The sequence below is a fragment of the Podarcis erhardii genome (assembly GCF_964252035.2).
Source record: "Podarcis erhardii genome assembly, chromosome: W".
Taxonomy (NCBI): domain Eukaryota; kingdom Metazoa; phylum Chordata; class Lepidosauria; order Squamata; family Lacertidae; genus Podarcis; species Podarcis erhardii.
In genome coordinates, this window is record NC_138506.1 from 27,990,053 (window position 1) to 28,012,160 (window position 22,108).

Here is a 22,108-nt window from a genome sequence, read left to right on the forward strand (position 1 = left end):
TACCTGCCCGCGGACTGTCTCGCCAGAGTGGTGCATGCTCTAGTTATCTCCCGCTTGGACTACTGCAATGCGCTCTACGTGGGGCTACCTTTGAAGGTTGACTCGGAAACTACAACTAATCCAGAATGCGGCAGCTAGACTGGTGACTGGGGGCAGCCGCCGAGACCACATAACACCGGTCTTGAAAGACCTACATTGGCTCCCAGTACGTTTCCGAGCACAATTCAAAGTGCTGGTGTTGACCTTTAAAGCCCTAAACGGCCTCGGCCCAGTATACCTGAAGGAGCGTCTCCACCCCCATCGTTCTGCCCGGACGCTGAGGTCCAGCGCCGAGGGCCTTCTGGCAGTTCCCTCATTACGAGAAGCAAAGCTACAGGGAACCAGGCAGAGGGCCTTCTCGGTAGTGGCACCCGCCTTGTGGAACGCCCTCCCATCAGATGTCAAAGCGATAAATAACTACCTGACATTCAGAAGACATCTTAAGGCAGCCCTGTTCAGGGAAGTTTTTAATCTGTGATATTTTAGTGTATTTCTGGTTTTTATGGAAGCCGCCCAGAGTGGCTGGGGAAACCCAGCCAGATGGGCGGGGTACAAATAATAAATTATTATTATTATTATTATTATTATTATTATTATTATTATTATTATTATCTTTGTCAAGAAGGACCAGCTCAGCCGCATCAAGGAAGTGATGAGGGAGACAGTGGGCACAGGCACCATGGGGAAGATGGGGAGTAGACCCTGACAGTGGAATTCCCTACGTCTATCTTTCTATCTGTCTATCTGTTTTTATAATCTCTGCCAACCAGTTTCCCCCTCTTTCCTGCTTGCTCGCTAACAGCCATCTTTGCTCCGCCCCTGCAGGATAATAAGGGGTGTGTGGCTGTGAGGTTTGTCTTCAACAATACCAGCTTCTGCATTGTCAATTCCCACCTTGCTGCCCACGTGGAAGACTTCAAGCACCGAAACCAGAATTACAAGGATATCTGTGCCCAGATGAGCTTCCTGCCCCCTGACCAGGGTCTGCCGCAGCTGACAATCATGAAACATGAGTGCGTTTCGAGGGCTTGGAGGGAGAGAGCCTTGGCTGATGTAACTTGTTGGTCTCCGCTATCTGGAGAAGCAAATTGAGTCACGTTTCTGTAACTTTCCTGCCTGTGTGTAGCTCAAGGGTAGGCAGCATAGTGCTCTCCAAATGTTGATAGACCAAAATTCCCATAATTGTTAAGAATTGGCCTTGCTGACTGGGGTTCATGAGAGTTCCACTTCAGCAACACCAGGAGGGTGCAGTATCGGCAATCCCTGCTGCTGCAGCTGCACCACTAAGGTTTCTACTAGAGCAGCCAGAAGTGCCCAGCATTGTAGGCTCCTGCTTCATTCAGGGCAGACAGATACTAAACATCTGTGGAAGCGAGTGCTGGGCTTCATTCATTAATTCATTAATTGTGGGGATTTCGTCCCCAAAGTGGCTTATTTAAAATAATAATCAGAAATGCACCTCAAGATAATTTAAAGCATCTAAACAGTACCTTAATAGCAGCAGATCTAAAGAGAGCAACATAAACCTAGTGGCAGAGATGTATTAGATTAGATTATAGCAAATGTGGGCAACTTCTCCAGTGATTGGGGTGGGGCAGGGGGGTGGGAGTTGCAATTTGTTAAGGGCAGTAATGCAAAAGCAGAGCAGCCATTTTGCATGGAGAAGGTTCCAGGCTCAGTCACCAGTGTGTGCAGATCGGGCTGGGAATGATCTCTGCCTGAAAGCTGCTGCCAGTCCATGTAGTCAGTCCTGAGCTTGATGGGTCAATGGTCTGCCTCAATATAAGGTAGCTTCCTACGTTCCTGTGTACTACAGCAGTTTTTGGAGGGCAACAAGCACCCTACCCATGAATTAAAGAACCAGGGGAAATTCTAAATGTCTTTGCTGAAAGGACATCAAAGCAGGGGCCAGGTGAACCTCTTTGGGAATATTATTCTAAAAGGTAGGGTGTCATTACTGAAAAGGCCCTGTCATACTTGAAAGAGCAGGTGTTCCCTGGGAAGGGGCTGCCCCTGCTAAAGATTCTAGTCAGTGGAGAGGCAGTGCAAAAATAAGTGGGCCTTCTTCTGGTACCCTTTTCCCAAACCTTGAAACACTTTAAAGGCCAAATGGAATACTCTGAATTGGGCCTGGAACCAGTTCAAGAGCCAGTGTAGTTCACAGAGCACTAGCCTAATATGATCATACTCTGAAAGTAATTTATTGCTCAGAGAGATAACAGTCCGGCGGGATTTCCTCGCTGCGCCAGGCCTTCAAAGGCATTCCAAAGCTCTGAGCAAAAGCAGAGTCTAGCAGTGGTCAGAAAATAAGCCTTCTGTCTTCTGTGCGTCGATGTGCATAAATCAGGCTCTCACGCAGAGTTACTAAAACTAAAAGCACTTTATTTATAGCAGAAACTATCCATTATCTAGCAGAGTACGGAACATCGTACAAACGTGTCTGTCCCAGACAAAAACAAAAGCAGAATAGAACAAAGGACTGAGACTCTCGGATGTGACACAGAGTCTCTCCGCCCCACAGTAGGCAGGACGCACACTCTGAGGTGTTTAACCCTGTAAGCTCAGGTTCTCCTCACACCCCCTCTCGTCCTGCACTACTGGGGGCAAGCAAGTATCACCACTTACCCCAACTCCAAACCACCACAGAACTCCCCATGATGCTGGAAGCTCAATGGTTTAGTAAAACCATCAGCCAAGTTATCGTGACTGGCACAATATTTCAGCCGTATCAAACCTGACTGAACACTTTGACATACATTCTGGAAAAGTATGTGTAGATGCTTGGTTCTGGCCTTAAACTGCCCAGATTCTGCTAGCTTCAGACAGGGTTGATTGTCTTCCCAAACAGTGATGGGCAAGCTACAATCCCCACAGATCTCTTGCACCAAGCATCTATAGAACTCCAGTTCCCGGCACAAATCTGACAGTGTGCTGAACTCAGCCTCAGTAGAGAACAGCACAACAAGACTTTGCTTCCGGGACTTCCACCCAACAAGAGATTTCCCAAACTTTATTACCACCCCGGATACGGACTTCCTGTCATCCAGATTTGCCCAGTCGCTGTCTGCTCAGCATGTGAGCTTCGTCTCACCTACAGCTGACAGTTTGAGACTGAAGTCTTGGTATCCTGCAGGTAACACAGTAAACGCTTGGTACCATGTCAGGCACTTACACTGGGCTTTGAAGCTTCCCTACTGAGCTGATTGGTAGCAAAAGCAATGTCCGGTCTGCTCCATTGGGACAGATACAACAGACTACCCAGAGCTGACAACAGACTACCCAGAGATACAACAGACTACCCAGAGCACAGCGTTCTCGAACTCAGCACGTTCTGCTTGCTGACTGTCCATCACATAGCTTGTCTCCATGGGTGTCCTAACCCCTGCACAATCAGACATTCTGAACTTCTCAAGCAACTGCTCTATCTTGCCTTTCTGACTGAGCAAGAAGCTACCATCCTCAGTTCTAGCTATCTCCACGCCCAGGTAGATCTTTACTGCACACAGGTTCTTGAGCTGAAACCGCTTCCCTAGCTCTTTGGCAAACTTCTGTACCTGTTTGTCTGCCCTTGCGGTGTAAATGATGTCATCAACAAAGATTAACACCATTTCCTGTGACTCTCTTGACCCTTTAAGTTACAGGCAGCTGTCAGCAAGAATCTTCCTGAAACCTAGCTTCTCTAAAGCTTCATTCAGGCACAAGTTCCAATTCCTGGCTGATTGTTTCAAACCGTAAATTGACTTGTGAAGTCTCCATACAGTACCTTGCTCATTGCCCTCAAACCCTGGAGGAGGAAGCATGTACAGATCCTCCTGGAGGTGTGAGTTCAAGTAGGCTACATCCACATCAAAGTGATGCACCAGCAAACCTCTTTGTGCAGCAATGGCTAAGAGCATGCGCAGAGTTTCACTTCTGGAAGTAGGAGCATATACCTCAGTATAATACAGCCCCTTCCGCTGCGTGAACTCTCTGGCTACTAGCCTAGCCTTGTACTGTGGTTCTCCAGTTGCTGTGGGTTTAAGACGGTAAACCCAGCGGCTACTCACGGCCTGTTTGCCCGCTGGCAACTTCGTGAGGGAGAACACACCTAGAGACTCCATTGAGCTCATCTTCTTTTGCATCACCTCATGCCATTTCCTGGCTTCTTCCTGAGGCAGTTTCTGAACATCCTTGAAACTCTCAGGTTCACACTGTGCCATACCAACCCACACACTAGTGACTGCAAACCTGTCAGGAGGTTTCCCTTTCATTGCCCGAGTTGAACGGTGCAACCCAACTTCAGATACCCCCTCTGACCCACTAGGGCCAGCCAGAATGTCCTTGGCATCAGAGAGCTCCCCCTCTGACTTGCTGCACCGTCTGGACTTCTCAGCTGACCTTATGGGAGAAGAAGGAGCACTGCTGTGTTCAAGCTTCACAGCCTTAGGAGAAGTTCTCCCCTCTACATGATCTGGGTCTGGACTCTGTGCCTCAACAGAAGGTTCAACCTCTTCCTCTTCTTCATCAGCAGAGTCAAGCAGACTCTCTGAAAGAATATCAGGGTTCCCATGCATGTGTGTCCACCCACTCTGCTCACAGAATTCAGCACTGTTGCTGAGCAGAATTCTGGACTGATTCCCTGATGGATAAGCAAATCTCCACCCCTTGGTCCCTGGCTCATACCCACAGAAAATCATCTTTTGGGACCTAGGGCCACCCTTTCTGTGTTTGGCCTTTGGTATGAGGACCCAAGCCTCACAGCCAAAAACACAGAAGAAATGCACCTTGGGCTTCTTGCCATGCAGCAGAAAATAGGGTGTGTCCCCTACCACTGAATTAAACGACCTGTTCAAGGTAAAATTGGCTGTCCACCAAGACTCCCCCCAAAAGCGCTGTGGGAGCCCAGCATCAAAAAGCAATGCTGCGGACATCTCCTGCAGCATTCTGTTCCAGCATTCTGCAACGCCATTCTGCTGGGGACTGTGTGGAGCTGTCAACCTGTGTTGAATTTCCTTCTGGCGGAAGAAACTTTGCAGCGCAGACCTGGTGAACTCTCCGCCACGGTCACTCTGAAAGTTTTGCATGCGTGTGGAAAACTGCAGTTCCACTGCCGCAATCCAATTTTTGATTAGCGGTGCAGCCTCACTCTTGTGTTTAAGAGTGAACAGTCAGCCATTCCTCGAAAAATCATCTATCAGCACCAATGCAAATTTGGCCCCGCCCAGACTGGTTACTGACACCGGGCCACACAGATCTGCATGTATTAACTGAAAAGGCCTAGTGGTCATCCTTTCAGACCTTGGGTATGGGCACGTTTTCACCTTTGCGTGCTTACCCGCTCTGCACTCAAGAAACTTAGCACAGGATTTCATTTTGCACCCCTCAGTGCATTCTGGGATCTTCTTCACGTAACCCCATGACACGTGAGCCATATATCTATGCCAGAGATGAGCACACGCATCATGGACTGGAACATTGGCACATTACGCTTGAGCTGCCTCCGTGGCATCTGGACCTGCAAGAGAAGCTTCTAGCACAAACAGCCTATCTTTACATTCCACACTGACTAGTTGTTGCCTATCCCTGGAAATAAAACACATGTTATTCTCAAAACAGACTCTATAATTGTCAGCAACAAGAGCGGCGATGGATAGCAACGCACAGGACAGTCCAGGAACGACAAACGCCTGTATCAAATTCTGTAAGAAAGAACAAAACAGTGACCAGTCTGCGTCAGAGCACGCTTAGTCCCATCTGTCAAACAGACAGAGTTTCCAGAGACTACAGAGGTGCAGTTCCTCAGAAAACCACCAGAGGGCACGAGATGATGCAAAGTTCCTGAGTCAATCACAAAAAACAGCACAGCGTCCTGTTCACAGCTCCTGATTCTTGCCATAGAAGCTCCTAAATGTTTATGTTCAGGGCCGTCTCTGCCAGCTGTCTTTGGCTTTTGCTTCCCACGTTTCAAAGAGCTCTTAATCTGGTTGCTCCGGGAGACAACCTTGGGCCCTTCCTGCACCTCCACTGGGCAGTCTCTCACGAGGTGGGAGGGAGAGCCATACCAATAACAGCAGCATGTAGCAAAAGCTCTCGCAGCTTCCCCTCCAGCCATTCCTGCACTCACTGCACCCCCACCTTTGGGTGCACAGTCTGGGCCTGCATGCTCCCCATCACTCTGGTTTTGGGCCTCTACATGACGTGGCCTCTCGGAGACAAAGCAGTAACTCCCAGCTGTATCTTCAGGAATGTGGCCTTCAGCCCCCACCGGGTCCTTGGCTTCCCCTCGGCCCTTGGCTCCTGCTGAGCTTTCACACAGACTCTTCAGCACCTGCCAGGTGGCCTGAGCAGTCTTGAGACCCTCCAGGTGGGGCAACAGCAAAGCATCCACACTTGCTCTCAGCATACAGAGCTCTCACTGCTCTCTCTCTCTCTCTCTCTCTCTCTCTCTCTCTCTCTCTCTCTCAGCAGAGCAGCCTCCACGTCTGCTGCACCAGCTCCAGCAGCAGCTTTCATGGGTGGGACCGGCTCCTTCTGGAATGGACTCCAGAGCCCTGTGGCCAAAAACAACCCCCGTGCTCTTCTGGCCCAGATTTCCCAGTTCTGGCTGTTGAGCTTCTCAAACGGGACATCATAAGATTCCTGGAGAGCAGCCATCTCCTCCCCCAGTCCTCCCTTGGGGCTCAGAAGTACTCACGCGTACCAGCCAGCTTCCGAGGAGAGGCCTCCAGCGACACCTTGCAGCACACAGCTTGCAGCCAGTGAGACCCCCTGCTTTACTCCAGGCAGGGTCTCAGAGCTGGGCTTCCTTCTTCAGCAGCCAAAAGCTTTTCAGCACACAGCACATAAAAGCAGGCTTTCTCTGACAGCGTAAAAACTTTGGCTCCATAGCCTCTGAAAGTAATTTATTGCTCAGAGAGATAACAGTCCGGCGGGCTTTCCTTGCTGCGCCAGGCCTTCAAAGGCATTCCAAAGCTCTGAGCAAAAGCAGAATCTAGCAGTGGGCAGAAAATAAGCCTCTGTCTTCTGTGCGTCGATATGCATAAATCAGGCTCTCATGCAGAGTTACTAAAACTAAAAGCACTTTATTTATAGCAGAAACTATCCATTATCTAGTAGAGTATGGAACATCGTACAAATGTGTCTGTCCCAGACAAAAACAAAAGCAGAATAGAACAAAGGACTGAGACTCTCTGATGTGACGCAGAGTCTCTCCACCCCACAGTAGGCAGGACGCACATTCTGAGCTGTTTAACCCTGTAAGCTCAGGTTCTCCTCACACATACTGCCCAATCCTAGTTATCAGTCTTACTGCATATTGCAGGAAGTGGCAGCAGGCTGCCCCCCGCCCCCTGACCCTGTGAGCTAGCCTGTAGCTGTGGTTTCATTGCTTTTTTCCAGCATTGTCATCTGGTTGGGTGATCTGAGCTACAGGCTTTGCCTTCCTGATGCCAACGATGTGAAAACTCTGATCACTAAAAATGACTTCAGAGACTTCTGACCTACGACCAGGTGAGAGAGATATTTGTGTTATATGTGGTGGTTTAAGATATTGCCCTGTTTATTTCCTCTGTCTGGGATACCCCAGCCTAGGCTAGAGAAACCACTTTCAGACAGTTAGGAGCAAAGTGTAGCTATAACATAGAATGACTGTGACTTCTACAAATGCTTTTTAAGGTTGTAGTTTTGTGCAACCTTAATTAGAAACAAGTCCCAATTAAGTTGGAGGGTTGCCTTGGAATAAATAGAACTGCTCTGCAATTTCCCAGTTAGAGGGCTTTCCTAGCTCAGCACACACTCCAGATGTTTGTTGGACTCCCATCAGCCCCAGCATAGCTGCTGTCCAGCAATATCTAAAGGTCTAAGGTTTCCTGCTCTAGGTTTTGCATCTATCTGGAAAATGTGCATTGCTCACATGTTCTTATCAGCAGATACTTCCATTAAATCAAATTAAATTGCTGATGCTTTTTGTTTTTAATTTTTCTCTCCAAGGTTTGTGTGTTCATAATGTTTACTACCTTTCTCCCACTTGGCATAAGGATCATTGGTATTTTGTGTTGAAACAGAGGCCTGATTGCTGCACCTTATGGTTAATTTAAACTTTGTGAGAGTAGTCATGCCTTAGCCCTTTTAGAAGGATGCTGCAAGGAAGGCAAGGGGGGGCAGCCTCAGACTTCCAACATATGCAAAACCATCATAAAACATTAAAAACTTCCCTAAAGGTTGTATAGTTACTTATCTCCTTGACATCTGACGGGAGGGTGTCCCACAGGGCAGGTGCCACTACTCAGAAGGCCCTCAGCCTGGTTCCCTGTAACTTCGCTTCTCACAGTGAGGAAACCGTCAGAAGGCCCTCGGTGCTGGACCCTGATGCCTGGGCTGAACAATGGGGATGGAGACACTCTTTCAGGGCTGAGGCCATTTAGGGCTTTAAACGTTGGCACCAACACTTTGAATTGTGCTCAGAAATGTACTGGGAGCCAACGCAGGATGCAAAAGGATGGTTTTGCAGTTGTTCATAGTGTCGGGGTGTATTCTGGTGGTTTTTAACAGTTTGTATGGATTATTGGTACCTATAACATTGCATATTGTAGGTATGGCTAACCTGTGGTCTGCCAGATGTTACTGAGCTGCAGTTCCTGTTGGCTCCAGCCATCATGGCCAGTAATCAGGGATGATGGGAATTGTAGTTCTGCAGCATTGTGAGGGCCACGTGTCTGCTGCTCCTGAGTTAGAGGATTTTCCTGTCATGTGATGCAGCAAAGTAATTTAAGATGACATGGGGCAAAAATGCACAAGCATCCTGTACCTTTAATAATTGTGTATAAGATAGGATTTCAGCAGGTATACCCCTTTTTTTGCACCTGGCTAACCTACTAGTAGGGACGCGGGTGGCGCTGTGGGTTAAACTACAGAGCCTAGGGCTTGACAATCAGAAGGTTGGCGGTTCGAATTCCTGCGACGGGGTGAGCTCCCCTTGCTCTGTCCCTGCTCCTGCCAACCTAGCAGTTCAAAAGCACATCAAAGTGCAAGTAGATAAATAGGTACGCCTCCGGCAGGAAGGTAAATGGTGTTTCTGTGCGCTGCTCTGGTTCGCCAGAAGCGGCTTAGTCATGCTGGCCACATGACCCGGAAGCTGTACGCCGGCTCCCTCGGCCAATAAAGCGAGATGAGCGCCGCAACCCCAGAATCGGCCACGACTGGACCTAATGGTCAGGGGTCCCTTTACCTTTACCCTACTAGTACTTCACCTTGGTCTTCCAGCACAACAGTGGCTGTTAATAGACTCCATTGTCAAGCAACAGGGGGTCTTTTGCTTCTCTGCTGATAAGCGATTTCTTTTTGGCTTTAGCTAAACATTCAGCGTACCCAAAAGACAGCTTTTGCTGATTTCACAGAGGAAGAGATCAAGTTCATCCCAACGTACAAATTCGACTCTAAAACAGATCGCTGGAACTCCAAGTAAGCGCCTGCTTGATAGTTGAGCCTTTGTAAGTAAGTCCTCTCAATCATTCTTCTGCAAGGCTTGTTTGTTTTTCCTAGTCTGCTGAGATGCTACTAGTGTCCTGCCTTTCCATCCTCCTGAGCAGGCTAGTAAAAAATATATTTTATTTTATTTTTTTATAGATATTTATTAAGGTTTTTTTTATAAAAGAAATGCACAAATAATAAACAACATTAGTTATATCATAACAAAATCTCATAACTTCTTTGGACTTCCTCACGTCTCCTGCTCCCACTTACATCGTTAAAAAATTTTTCAAGCAATTTATCATCTTGTTTACAATCTTATTTCCGCTCATTTAAATATAGTCTAACAATTCTCCAAAAGGTTTATGTTTTACTTAATCTCACTTATCATCAGATTCCAATCTAATTTAGTGGTGGCCAATTATTTTATGATCAAGCATCCTTCTTAACATTCAACCAAATTACAATATTTTTGTAGATAAATCTTAAATTTCTTCCAATCTTCTTCAATCCTTTCTTCTCCCAGGTCTCAGATTCTGCCAGTCATCTCCGCCAATTGCATATAGTCCATCAGCTGCATCTGCCACTCTTCCAGTGTGGGTAGATCTTGAGTTTTCCAGTTCTTAGCGATGAGTATCCTTGCTGCTGTTGTTGCATACATAAAAAATGTTCGGTCCTTCTTTAACACCTTCTGGCCGACAATACCCAGGAGGAAGGCCTCTGGTTTCTTAGTGAAGGTATACTTAAATACCTTTTTCAACTCATTATATATCATTTCCCAGAAGGCCTTCACTTTAGGGCAGGTCCACCAGAGGTGAAAGAATGTTCCTTCTTTTTCTTTACATTTCCAACATTTATTATCAGACAAATGGTATATTTTGGCAAGTTTAACTGGGGTCATGTACCATCTATATATCATTTTCATTACATTTTCCTTCAAAGCATTACATGCAGTGAAGTTCAGCCCATTGGTCCACAACCTTTCCCAGTCCTCAAACATAATGTTATGCCCAATGTCCTGTGCCCACTTTATCATAGCCGATTTAACCATTTCGTCTTGTGTGTTCCATTTTAACAGCAAGTTATACATTCTTGATAATACCTTAGTCTTTGGTTCTAACAATTCTGTTTCCAGCTTCGATTTCTCCACCTGGAACCCTAACTTTTTATCATTTTTAAAGACTTCTTTAATCTGAGCGTAATGTAACCAGTCTCGCACTTTATCCTTCATTTTCTCCAAACTCTGCAATTTCCAATTGTCTCCATCTTTTTCTAATATTTCCCAATATTTTGGCCATTTGGCCTCCATATTGGGTCTTTTTCGGGCCTTAGCTTCCAGAGGTGATAGCCACCTTGGAGTTTTGTTTTCCAATAAGTCTTTATATTTTGTCCAGACATTGAACACTGCTTTTCTGACAATATGGTTCTTAAAGGCCTTATTGATCTTAACTTTGTCGTACCATAAGTATGCATGCCAACCAAAAGCATTGTTAAAACCTTCCAAATCTAGTACATCAGTGTCTTCAAGAAGTAGCCAATCTTTTAGCCAGCAGAAAGCTGCGGCCTCGTAGTACAACTTTAAGTCTGGCAGGGCAAAGCCCCCTCTTTCTTTTGCATCAGTTAATATCTTAAACTTAATTCTGGGCTTTTTGCCCTGCCAGACAAATTTAGAAATATCTCTCTGCCACTTCCGGAAGCACTCCGTCTTGTCCACAATTTGCAATGTTTGAAACAAAAACAACATCTTTGGCAATACATTCATCTTAATAGCAGCAATTCGGCCTAACAAAGAAAGCTTCAATTTTGTCCAACTGTCCAAGTCTCTCTTAATTTCAGACCAACATTTTTCATAATTATCCTTAAATAGACTCAGATTTTTTGCTGTTATGTTTAGCCCTAGGTACTTTACTTTTTTTACCATAGTTAATTCTGTTTCTCTCTGAAACCATTCTGACTCTGTGTCTGTCAGATTTTTTCCCCAGCACCTTAGTTTTCTGTTTATTTAATTTAAATCCCGCCACCCGACCAAAGTCTTGAATCAATTGCAATACTCTTTTCGTACTAGGTTCTGGCTCCTGCAGAGTGAAAACTAGGTCATCTGCAAAAGCTTTAAGTTTATATTGTTTCGCTCCAACCTGAATCCCTTGCACCAACCGGTCCCCTCTAATCAGATTCAAGAGCACCTCCAGAACCGAAATAAATAACAGAGGGGAAATCGGGCAGCCTTGTCGTGTTCCTTTTTCAATTTTAAACTCTTCTGTGACCACATTGTTAACTATCAGTTTTGCCTTTTGTTCTGAATATATTGCATCAATTCCATTCTCAAAACCCCGTCCCACTCCCATTTCTTTTAAATTTCCCTTCATGAATTTCCACGAGATATTATCAAAGGCCTTCTCCGCGTCTATAAAAATTAACACTGCTTTTGTATTTATGTCTGTTTGCAAAAGTTCTAAAATGTCAATAATGTTCCTTGTGTTAGCAAACATGTGTCTACCTGGGAGAAAGCCTGCCTGATCTTTATGAATTACTTCATTTAAAACTCTTTTAAGTCTGCTTGCCAAAACATCAGCAAATATTTTATAATCCACATTTAAAAGGGAGATGTGACGATAGTTCTTGAGTTGTGTCTTTTCAGTTTCTGATTTTGGTATCAATGTGATAAAAGCTTCCTTCCACGATTCCGGCACCTTCTTTCCCTCCATAATTTCATTACTGACCTCCATCAATGGTTGTATCAAATAGTCTCTTAGTGTCTTATAATACTTGGAGGGCAGGCCATCTGGCCCTGGAGATTTGCCCAATTTCATGTTCTGAATGGCTTGTTCGATCTCTTGTCGTGTTATTTTACTGTTCAGGAGTGATCTATTTTCTTGTGACAATTTTTTAAGTCCATTTTTTTCCAAAAATTGTTTAATCTCAACCTCATCCTGCGGCCCTTGGGTGTATAATTTTTTGAAATATTTCTGAAAACACTTTCTAATCTCCACGGGGTTCTGGATGTTTCTTCCTTCAACTTCCAGGTTTGTGACTATATTTAACTTTTGTCTCTTCTTCAACTGCCAAGCCAGCAGTTTCCCACATTTGTTTGCCGATTCAAAAGTTTTTTGTTTCATTAGTTTAATCTTCCACTCTATTTCCTGGTTTATCAGTTTAGAATATTGTGCCTGATGGAGTTTAATTTCTCTCAGAATCGGCTGTGACTTCGGATTTGATCTGAACTTCTTCTCTAACTCTTTAATTTTCTCCAAGATCTTATCTTTCCTCTCATTTTGTGTTCTTTTCTTTACAGCATTCTGTTGTATCAAGAACCCCCTCATCACGGCTTTGCTTGCGTCCCAAATAATTCTTTTTTCCACCATGGTGTTCATGTTTATCTCAAAGTAGTCCTTCAAAGCTTTTTGGGCCTTCTTAATAATCTCCTGATCTCTAAACAAATTGTCATTCATCTTCCATCTAAAGGAACCGGTTGGTAATAATGTCATGTCCATTTTCAGTGCATTATGGTCGGAGCAGGTCTTTGGGCAGATTTCCACTTTCCTGACCTTGGGTGCCAGACCTCTAGTTATCCATATTTGGTCGATTCTTGTCCAAGTCAGCTGGGCTTCAGAGAAAAATGTACCTTCTTTTCCCAAGGGATTCTTCATTCTCCAAATGTCAATCCAGTCCATATTGTCTGTCATTTCAAAAAAGGTCTTTGGTAGTCTGCCATCTTTCGTGACATTTTGACTTTGTGACTTATCCATGTTAGTTGATACGACCCCATTCATATCTCCCATCATAATGATGTTGTCATAGTCCAGATACTCCAGCATAGTCTCATGCAACTTCTTATAAAATTCCGATTTCCCTTCATTTGGTGCATAAATTCCTAATAACAAAATCTTCTCTCCTTGGTGTTGTATTTCGATTGCCAAAGTTCTTCCATGTTCATCTTTGAATAAAAATTTAGGTGACAGGCTCTCTTTTGCATATATCACCACGCCTCTCTTCTTTACTGTGTCTGAAGATATAAATTCCTGACCAAGTCTTTTGTTTATTAACACTTTTCTATGGAGCCTAGTCACATGTGTTTCTTGTAAACAAATAATGTCCAATTGTTCCTTTTTTAATATATGAAAAATTTTCCTCCTTTTTTCCGGAATGTTACAGCCATTTATATTCCAGCTCAAAAGTTGCAGAGACATCCTGAATAAATCTGGTTATTTTTCTGGGGGTGGTACTTTATTCTCCGGGTCTTCAGGGTCCGAGGGTGCAGGTACCCCTGGTGGTTCAGGCCCCGAGGGTAATTCAAGTCCTTTGTGAAGGTCCTCTCCGTATGCAGTCAGAAACTTATCTTTGTCTTCCGGTGTTCTAATTTTAATCTTCTTCCCTCTAAAAGTGAAAGATAATCCTTGGGGAAAATCCCACCTGAAGATGATTGAGTTGCTCCTCAACAATCTTGCTAGTTCCAAATACTCAGATCTAAGATCCAAAAGTTGTTTAGGAATGTCCTTGTAAATTTCAATTCTTTTGTCCAAGATGTCCAGTGACTTTCCATAGTGCAGGCCCAAGATCTTGTCCCTTTCCTCCTTTGATCTCAATGTTATCAAACAGTCTCTGGGTTTGTCTTTCTTTATAAGTCTTCCAAGCCTGAAAGCTGATACGATTTTAAAGTCTTTTTCCTCTAGGTTCCAGGACTTGGAAAATATTTTGGTCAGAAACTCAGCTAAGTTGTCTTCTTCCACTTCTGGTACCAACCTTATCCTTAAGTTGGTCTCCCTGTTCCGCAGTTCAATCATAGAAAGGTAGGTCTGGTGTTCACCTACTTGTTTACTGAGTGGTCTTACCTCTTTCTCTAACTTTCCGAGTCTTTGGCTGGTATCTTCAGCCAGTTTCCGATTTTCACCTGCAGCCTCCTTCAATTCTCCAATTGCTTGTGCATTCTGTGCCACTTGTCCAGTTAGTCTATTTAAACATTCTGTGTTTTGGTCGATTTTAAATGTTTGCTCATCGGCTTTTTTATCCAAAGATTCCACTCTTTTGTCCAAAGATTCCAGTTTTTCATAGATTTTCTCTAAAATAGAGGCAGTTGTTCCTGAGGCCATATCTTCCAATTGTAATTCCTCAGTTTCTCCTTTCCCTGCCCGTGGCAGAGAGACAGCTTCTTCCTCAGAAAGCAAAATAGGCACAATGCTTACAGTCCTTATTCTACTTCAAAAGAAGTTCAATGGGTGCTCAGATCCATTAGATTAAAAGTTCACTCTCTGCCTCCACTCCTCCTGCTCTTTGCTTTGAAGTTCAGTAGCAGCGGAAGACGGACTTCCTTTTTTTTCGTCACTCCGCTTTCAGCCAAATTCAGTAACTTTTAAGTCTTTAGATTTTTTAAAAGTCCTTATTACTCACGGGTTGTTGCTTTCCGAAACAAAAATTTCAGGAAGAAAGGTCAGCGCTCACCGGCAACAGCTACGCGGCTTCGCTCCGTTGATTGCGGAACGACCCTCAGCGCCGCTACCCCCTCCGCGATCCGGAGCCCCTTACGGGGTTCCTTCAACGTTTTGGGGGCAGCTCCTGGCGCCCGCCGGGTCCCAAAACCGCAGGCTTCTGCCGCCTGCGGTTTTCCAATGTGGGTCTCCGCTTCGCCGTAGCGGACGACCCGTTCTCAGCGGAGCTTCCCTCTCCCGGTTAGAAGAGGGCAGCCATTACCGTTCGCGCCGCCTCCGGAAGTCCAGTAAAAAATATATTTTAAACATGAGAACGAGATGGAAGCCTTTCCAAGATGGCGGCTGTAACAACTTCTCCTCCGTGAACCCTCCTGGATTGCAAACCTTTTATAGCCTTTTACAGCCTTTTATAGCCGTTTTTATAGCTGTTTTTATTAGACTTTTAATTATTTTACCTCTGTCAGAAGTTTTAACCGTTTTATCTCTACTGTTGGCCAGTCGTGGCCAATATACGTATTAACAAGGATACTCAAACCTTCTGCTGAGAAAGCCTGCTGCTGATTAGAAACGCCGCCTTGAAGACTGGGTTATGTTGAGCAGTGGAGGAGGAGTAGCAGAGGAGTTGTGTCCACAAAAGATAAGTTCTCTTTTTATCTCCGTTTATCTCTACTTTTAACCTCCGTAGTCAGTGAGACAGTGACAAATGGGTCACGGCAAGCGACCAAGATCTGCTGAGAAAGGTTGTTCACCTTCAAGAGTAAAGCAGTCAAAGCTTGAATCTCCCTCACCACGTACTAACAATAACAGCCAAACAGAGCAAGTAATTGTTTCTGCGGTCGAAACATACAACCGCTTTTGGCCTCTGTATGATCAAGGGGAGCTGGAAAAGCCAGTTGATCCAGGGGGGGATGGAAGCCATAGGGAAGCCCTCCCCTCCCTGACACCTTAATTACACCTTCGCCGTCACTAAAACAGGACGCATCAGGGCAAACTGCCCATGAATCAGTACCTGATCAAATACAACTAGTAATCAGGACTTTAAGCTTCATTTTCAAGGAATTGGAAGGGATTTCTTTATCTTTGAATAAACTTTCACAAGCCCTTCTGACTCATCCATCTTCCTCAACTGAGCTATCTAATTTGCATCAATCTCCTGTGCAGCTTGTAAGTGCCTTAAAGAGACAACATGACCAGAAATCTCACCTTAAGGGTTCTAGAAGCAGGCTGCCACTGCCCCAAAGGAACAAGCAATCCTTGATTTTTCAACCTAATAAAATATGTCTATCCATTTTTTCCCGTGACGCCCCCAGACTTAGGTGGAATAACCTGAGGATGGCTAAAGGGTACCTACGTGATTTGCTAAATATCCCTTTTTTCCAGATAGATCTTATATCTGTAGTACCCCTAAATGCCACGCCCTGGCCAAGGAAATTTATGCTCTCCTTCCAGTCTGCAAGGATCCCACATCTTCTTGCAAGACAAAAAGACCGGCTGGCAGCCTGGGAGATTGTAACAACAAGAGTCTTTAAGGACACGAGTGTCAAACCTCTTTTTGCCAACATCTTAACCGGCAATGAATGCTCGTTACCTCCTTCTGTCCCTATTATAAATGAAAAAACACCTAGCCGGCTACCCCCTGTTCCACCTGCGATCCCAAGTGTCCATCTAGTTACGCTGAGGAATGATCCAATTGCAAGCGGAGATTGGAATATCCCTGAAGAGAGAAATCTTATCTCCTCTTATGCAAAACTCCCTTCAGAAGAACAGCAGGCTATTCTCGACAGATTGGATCTACTCAAACAAAGACTCCTATCGCAAGGGGACCCCTCTATGCCGACGAGAGAGGAGAGCAGGCGCTCCACGTCCCACAAGGCGTCTCCATCAAATGCCTTGACAAGCTTTCAACCCGCTACTTTGTTACCCCCTACTGATCTGAATCAGCAGTCACCTGTTGACCAACAGCACCATTCTACCGTGGAGGAAGTCGATAAACTCAACACTCCCGTCTCAGACCTTATGTCCAATCAAAATATGGAAGTTGATGAATCCTTTGCTTCAATGCCAGAGCTAGAATCTACCCTGTCTGAAGATCACCAGGAAATGATTATGCATGCACCATCCCCACGTTCACGTCCTTCTATACATCTGCGTGATAATTCTTCTCCATCTGCGCAGCAACTACAAGTGATGGCTGGAACACCTCTTAGCGCTACCCTGGTTAAGACTGACAACTCTGACGGATCTACTAGTATAGCCCATCAACGACCTACTACTACTCACCTCAATGAACAGCATCCGACCTCACTAACTTTGCCTAATTCTTCCTCCCCGGCAAAGCCCTCCCTGCCTGTTAATGTTACCAAATCATGGATTCGATCAACACAGAAGAAGACCTTATCCGCACAAACTAAAATTACTGATTTCTTTATGGGTCCTCCTTCTACCTCCAAGAACCTACTAAACAACTCAAAGTGACAATTACCGGGACAGCACAAGGATCTGACATTATCAATACTTAGCTGGAACATTGCTGGTTGGAGAACCAAAAAAATCAGATCCCGAATTCAGGAAGTACATAAATTCATTTAATATCATCCTATTCCAAGAAACATGGGATGAGGAAGAGATTACCATAGACGGCTTCGATCTTCTAACACTTCCGGCCTCCCCTTCCTTGAAAGGTGGTCGCCCCAAAGGGGGTCTTTTGATTGGGATCTCACTCCAACTTCACGCCAAATTCACTCTGGTACGGGCTTCCCCGCCTTTTGCTCTATCTGGACTGATCGCAGAAGGGAAGTCCTCATTATTAATTACTAATGTCTATCTCCCCCCTGAAGGCTCTGCACCTGATCTTGATTGGAGATGGGAATCATTTGAAAATCACCTATTGTCATGTCATACTAAATGCCCTAACTCGTACTCCTTAATTGGGGGAGACTTTAATGCTCGTATTGCCACAAATTGGGACCCACTAACCAAGTCCAAATGGTGGACTCCCCCATGCTTGGACAACTTTGACTTGGAACATGCCAGAATTAGAACTTCAAAGGACAACAGAGTAAACAAAGCAGGAGTGACTCTTTACCAAATGGCCATTCGCCTGAATCTAGTCTTCTTGAACGGCACCTTCCCCCCCGACATACCGGGGGAGTTTACTCACCTGGGACTAGCATCTAACAGTGTTATCGATTACTTTTTGATCTCTGCAAATTTGGCCGTTAATGTACTTTCCTTCCAAGTTGAAAACCAACCTTTCAGTGATCACCTTCCAATAGTGACCACTTTGTCATTGTTCCGGTGCCAGAAGGACTATAAACACTCAGTCCTTCTGGAAACCTCATCATCGACCAAAATAAGAGGGATCAAATGGTCGGAGGCTGTGGCCCAAAAATACCAGGAATTTTTTCATAGGGAAATCATTGCCTATCTACCTCAAATAACTACTGATTTACAAGATTTCAATTCGGTTTTGAAACTTTTTAACCTTCTTATAACAAACCTTACCACTTTTTTTACATCACCTCCTCAAAAGGCGAAAGTGGCGCATTGCAATACTGGGGCCCCTTGGTTTAACACCTCTTGCAAACAAGCAAGATCCCTTCTTCATTCTATCTATAATGAATACAAAAACTCTAATGCCCAGGCTCTACCACCCTCCTATTTACAAGCCAAAAGAGCATACAAACAGACTTTAAAGCTGGCCAAACGCGAGTGGTACCAAAAGCGTTGGCGAGCCTTGATTGCGGCCTCTAGATCCCGCAGACCATAGGAATTTTGGGCTCTGATAAACAAAAGAGGAAGGAAGTACCCACTGGCGATTATCCCTGCGCCCACATGGGAACAATTCTTGAGTAAATATTTCTCTTTGGCAGAGGAATCCAACTCACCCACGGAATTCCGAGCCGACCATCTACCTTTGTGGCCCTCTACCGACCCAGAACTGATAATGAACTTGATACTAGATCTGAAAACGGGCAAAGCCCCTGGGCCGGATTTAGTCCCTGCTGAGGCTATTGTTGCGCAACCGAGGTGGTGGGCTGAAATTCTGGCCAAAGTCTTTGATGCAATTAATTCTACGGGGCTTATCCCTAGGTCATGGAAGGAGGCCGTGATCGTACCAGTCCATAAAAAGGGTCCCCCTGCTGACCCAGAGAATTATCGGAACATCAGCCTTTTGTCTATCATCGGGAAAATCTATGCACAATTTTTGCTGTCTAAGCTGTCCCATTGGGCATACGACTCAAACTTGATTGGCCATGAGCAAGCGGGCTTTAGGAACAATTATTCGACCACTGACCATATGGTAATTATGTATCATCTTGCCAGAAAATATTCTGCCCCGAGTCGGGGGCGCCTATGTGTTGCTTTCATAGACTTAAAGGCCGCCTTCGACAGTATCCCAAGAAACTGTCTATGGAAGAAATTAGAGAGATGGGGCATAGATAGAAGGCTGTTATGGCTTATAACCCAATTACACCACGGGTCGTCGGCTAGAGTGAGACCTATCCAATGAGGTCCCAATAAATAGAGGAGTGCGCCAAGGCTGCATTTTGGCCCCACTCCTCTTCAACTTGTTTATTAGCGACATGAAGCTCTTTCTGAGTGAGTCTCAAGCCAACATTCATGCCCCCCGCCTAGCTGATTTTCGCTGCCCTCTGCTCTTATATGCTGACGATGCAGCGATCCTTTCCTACTCTAGAGTCGGTTTATGCAGAGCTCTAAAGATTTTTGCGGCTTATTGCAAACTCAACCACCTGACAATTAATCATGGAAAATCAAAAGTACTGGTCTTTACCAGGTCTCGGAAAACTTACAGCTGGAAGTTAGATGGAGTCCAATTAGAACAGGTTTTCAAATTTAAATACCTGGGAGTCTTTTTTCGCTATAACCTAAGCTGGAAGCCACAGATACAGTATTTACTGAACAAAGGGAAAACAATACTTTACACTCTACTCCAATTTTTTGCGGCCGACGGAGCCTCCCACATCCCTTCTGCATTGAAGGTGTACCACGCAAAAGTGGTTTCCACCCTCTGTTATGCTGCCCCGCTCTGGGCCCCAGGGTCCAATTTAACATCGCTGGGGACATTGCAGAATCAGTTTCTCCGTCGCCTCCTGAAACTCCCCATGTGTGTGAACAATGCAGCCATACATCTGGAGTTAAGGATTGCATCATTGGAGACGGTCATCTGGAAGCGAGTCTTTGGCTATTGGCTGTCCAGCTGGCATAGGCTTCCCAACCATTACCTCTTTCAGTGCCTCTGGCGGGATGACTTTGTTAACCCGTGGGTAGGAAAAATCCATGCCAAACTTCTGAGCATCGGAATTTCCCCAGCGGACTCCTTAAAGATGAACCTACGCTCAGCCAAAAGCCTTATTGAGCAAAGATTAGCAGACATTGAAAATCAACACAACCTCTCCAGGGGTGGGGGTGTCTGCTCCCCCAGGTATCACGGAATAACCCCACCACTTGGCCTTCCATCATACATGTCATCTCTTTCATCTGTACCACACCGACTTGCATTTATTCGTGCAAGGTTCAATGTTTTTCCATCGAACCTGTTGAGCTACAGATTTTCCAAGGGTTTGGTGTCTCCGCTATGCGAGTGTGACGGGAAAACAATTGAATCTCTTCCTCGTATAATGTTCAACTGTCCCTTACATAGCATAGCTAGGACTAAATTCCTGGGTCCTGCTTTACTGCGCTTGGTTGGCAGGCCTGTTGGGTCACATGCCGCACTGCTCTTGCAGGATACAGATCCTTCTGTAACTCTGCAGGTGGCGAGATTCCTGAATGCGGTTATCTCACACACAAAAACCACCAAAAAACAACAACAACAACAAAAACTAATCGGACAGTCATGATGAGAGTGCATGACGGATCTCGTCTCCAGTTCTCCTTTTTCTGTGAACCGTCCCTTGGATCTTTCCGGGCCCCAAGCTGTTACTTGTCACTGCTCAATGACCCACCCTTGCATCGTGGTGTTCCCCTTCTGTTGTTAGATGTATTGGTTTTTATGCTTCTGTGCTTTTATGTTTGTACATATTTTATGGGCTAATAGCCGTAAATAAATAAAATAAATAAAAACATGGCTTTCTGCTAAGCAAGCTGTTGGAGGAGGGCTAGAGTTGAGGGCTGGACGGACTTCCTTTCCTCTGCAGCCAGAATGGACACCAAGCCACGGAGGAAGAGAGAGATCCAGCTCTCCTTCACCTGCTCACTTTGCTTGCATGGAATTCCGGGTTGCCAAAGGCTGCTAGGCGAGTTGTGAAATGCAAGGCTGTGATATGTTGTCTTCCTCAACCCATCCCTGCTCAAAGTCTCTGGAAATGTTTTGGCTCCTTTTCCACAAGCAGCCTTTCCCCCACATTTGTCCTGATAACCAGCACCCTCTGTTTCATGGTGTGTATAACCGGTGTTGCAGTTCATTGAAAGGTGCAGCAGGCTGAATGAGAATCCTGTTTGTGTCAAGGAAGTCTGGGAATTAGACTTGGTGCTCTCTCAAGATGAGTCTGCCAGGGCATAAGAACATGAGAGCAGCCCTGCTGAATCAGGCCATTGGTCCATCTGGCCCAGCATCCTGTTCTCACATTGGCCAATGAGATGCCTCTTGGGGAGCCCACAAACAGGACCTGAGTGCAACAGCACACTCCCCTCCTCCAAGCCATACTGCTTCTGTTGGTGGAGTATGTTCTGTGGCCATTGAGCCTCACCATCCATGATTTTACATATTATTGTGGTTATTGACAACTGTAAGAAGCCACCTAGGCCTGCTAGTTTAATTTCTCTTGCTGTGGTAATGGGGAAAACAAAAGGACAGGCGGAACATGTAGTGACGAAGCCGGAAAACGGCAGGCTCCTTTGGGCAGCATTTCAGGTGCCAGAAAGGGTATTTTTACATTTCTTGAAGCTTGGATCACTGAAAAAATAGTGTCTGAACAAAAATAACAGGGCCCATTGCTTTTGGGAAGGATCATAATTTGGTGGTGTGCCATATGCTTTGTATGCAGAGTCTCAAGTTGAAACTCTATGGCACCTCCACCTGAAAAAGGATTGGGCCACAGAGAGCTGCTGCCAGCCAGAGTAGACTTAATTAATTAATTGTGGGGTTGGAAGGGATCACGAGGGTCATCTAGTCCAACCCCCTGCAATGTAGGAGTCAAAACTGGGGTAGGTCAGAAATCCATTCTGACCTGGTA

The 22,108-nt window shown here is 45.3% G+C and overlaps 1 protein-coding gene across 1 annotated transcript in view; it reads left to right on the forward strand.

Annotated features, from left to right (window-relative positions):
* Window positions 1–22,108, forward strand: part of LOC309333177 (inositol polyphosphate 5-phosphatase OCRL-like) — a gene marked incomplete at both ends in the record, with an annotated part of 54,918 nt that overhangs the window by 8,671 nt on the left and 24,139 nt on the right. The window contains 4 exon segments of the mRNA XM_081846577.1: window positions 810–1,052; window positions 7,417–7,496; window positions 7,499–7,527; window positions 9,368–9,477. Coding sequence (XP_081702703.1) covers window positions 810–1,052; window positions 7,417–7,496; window positions 7,499–7,527; window positions 9,368–9,477 — 462 coding nt within the window.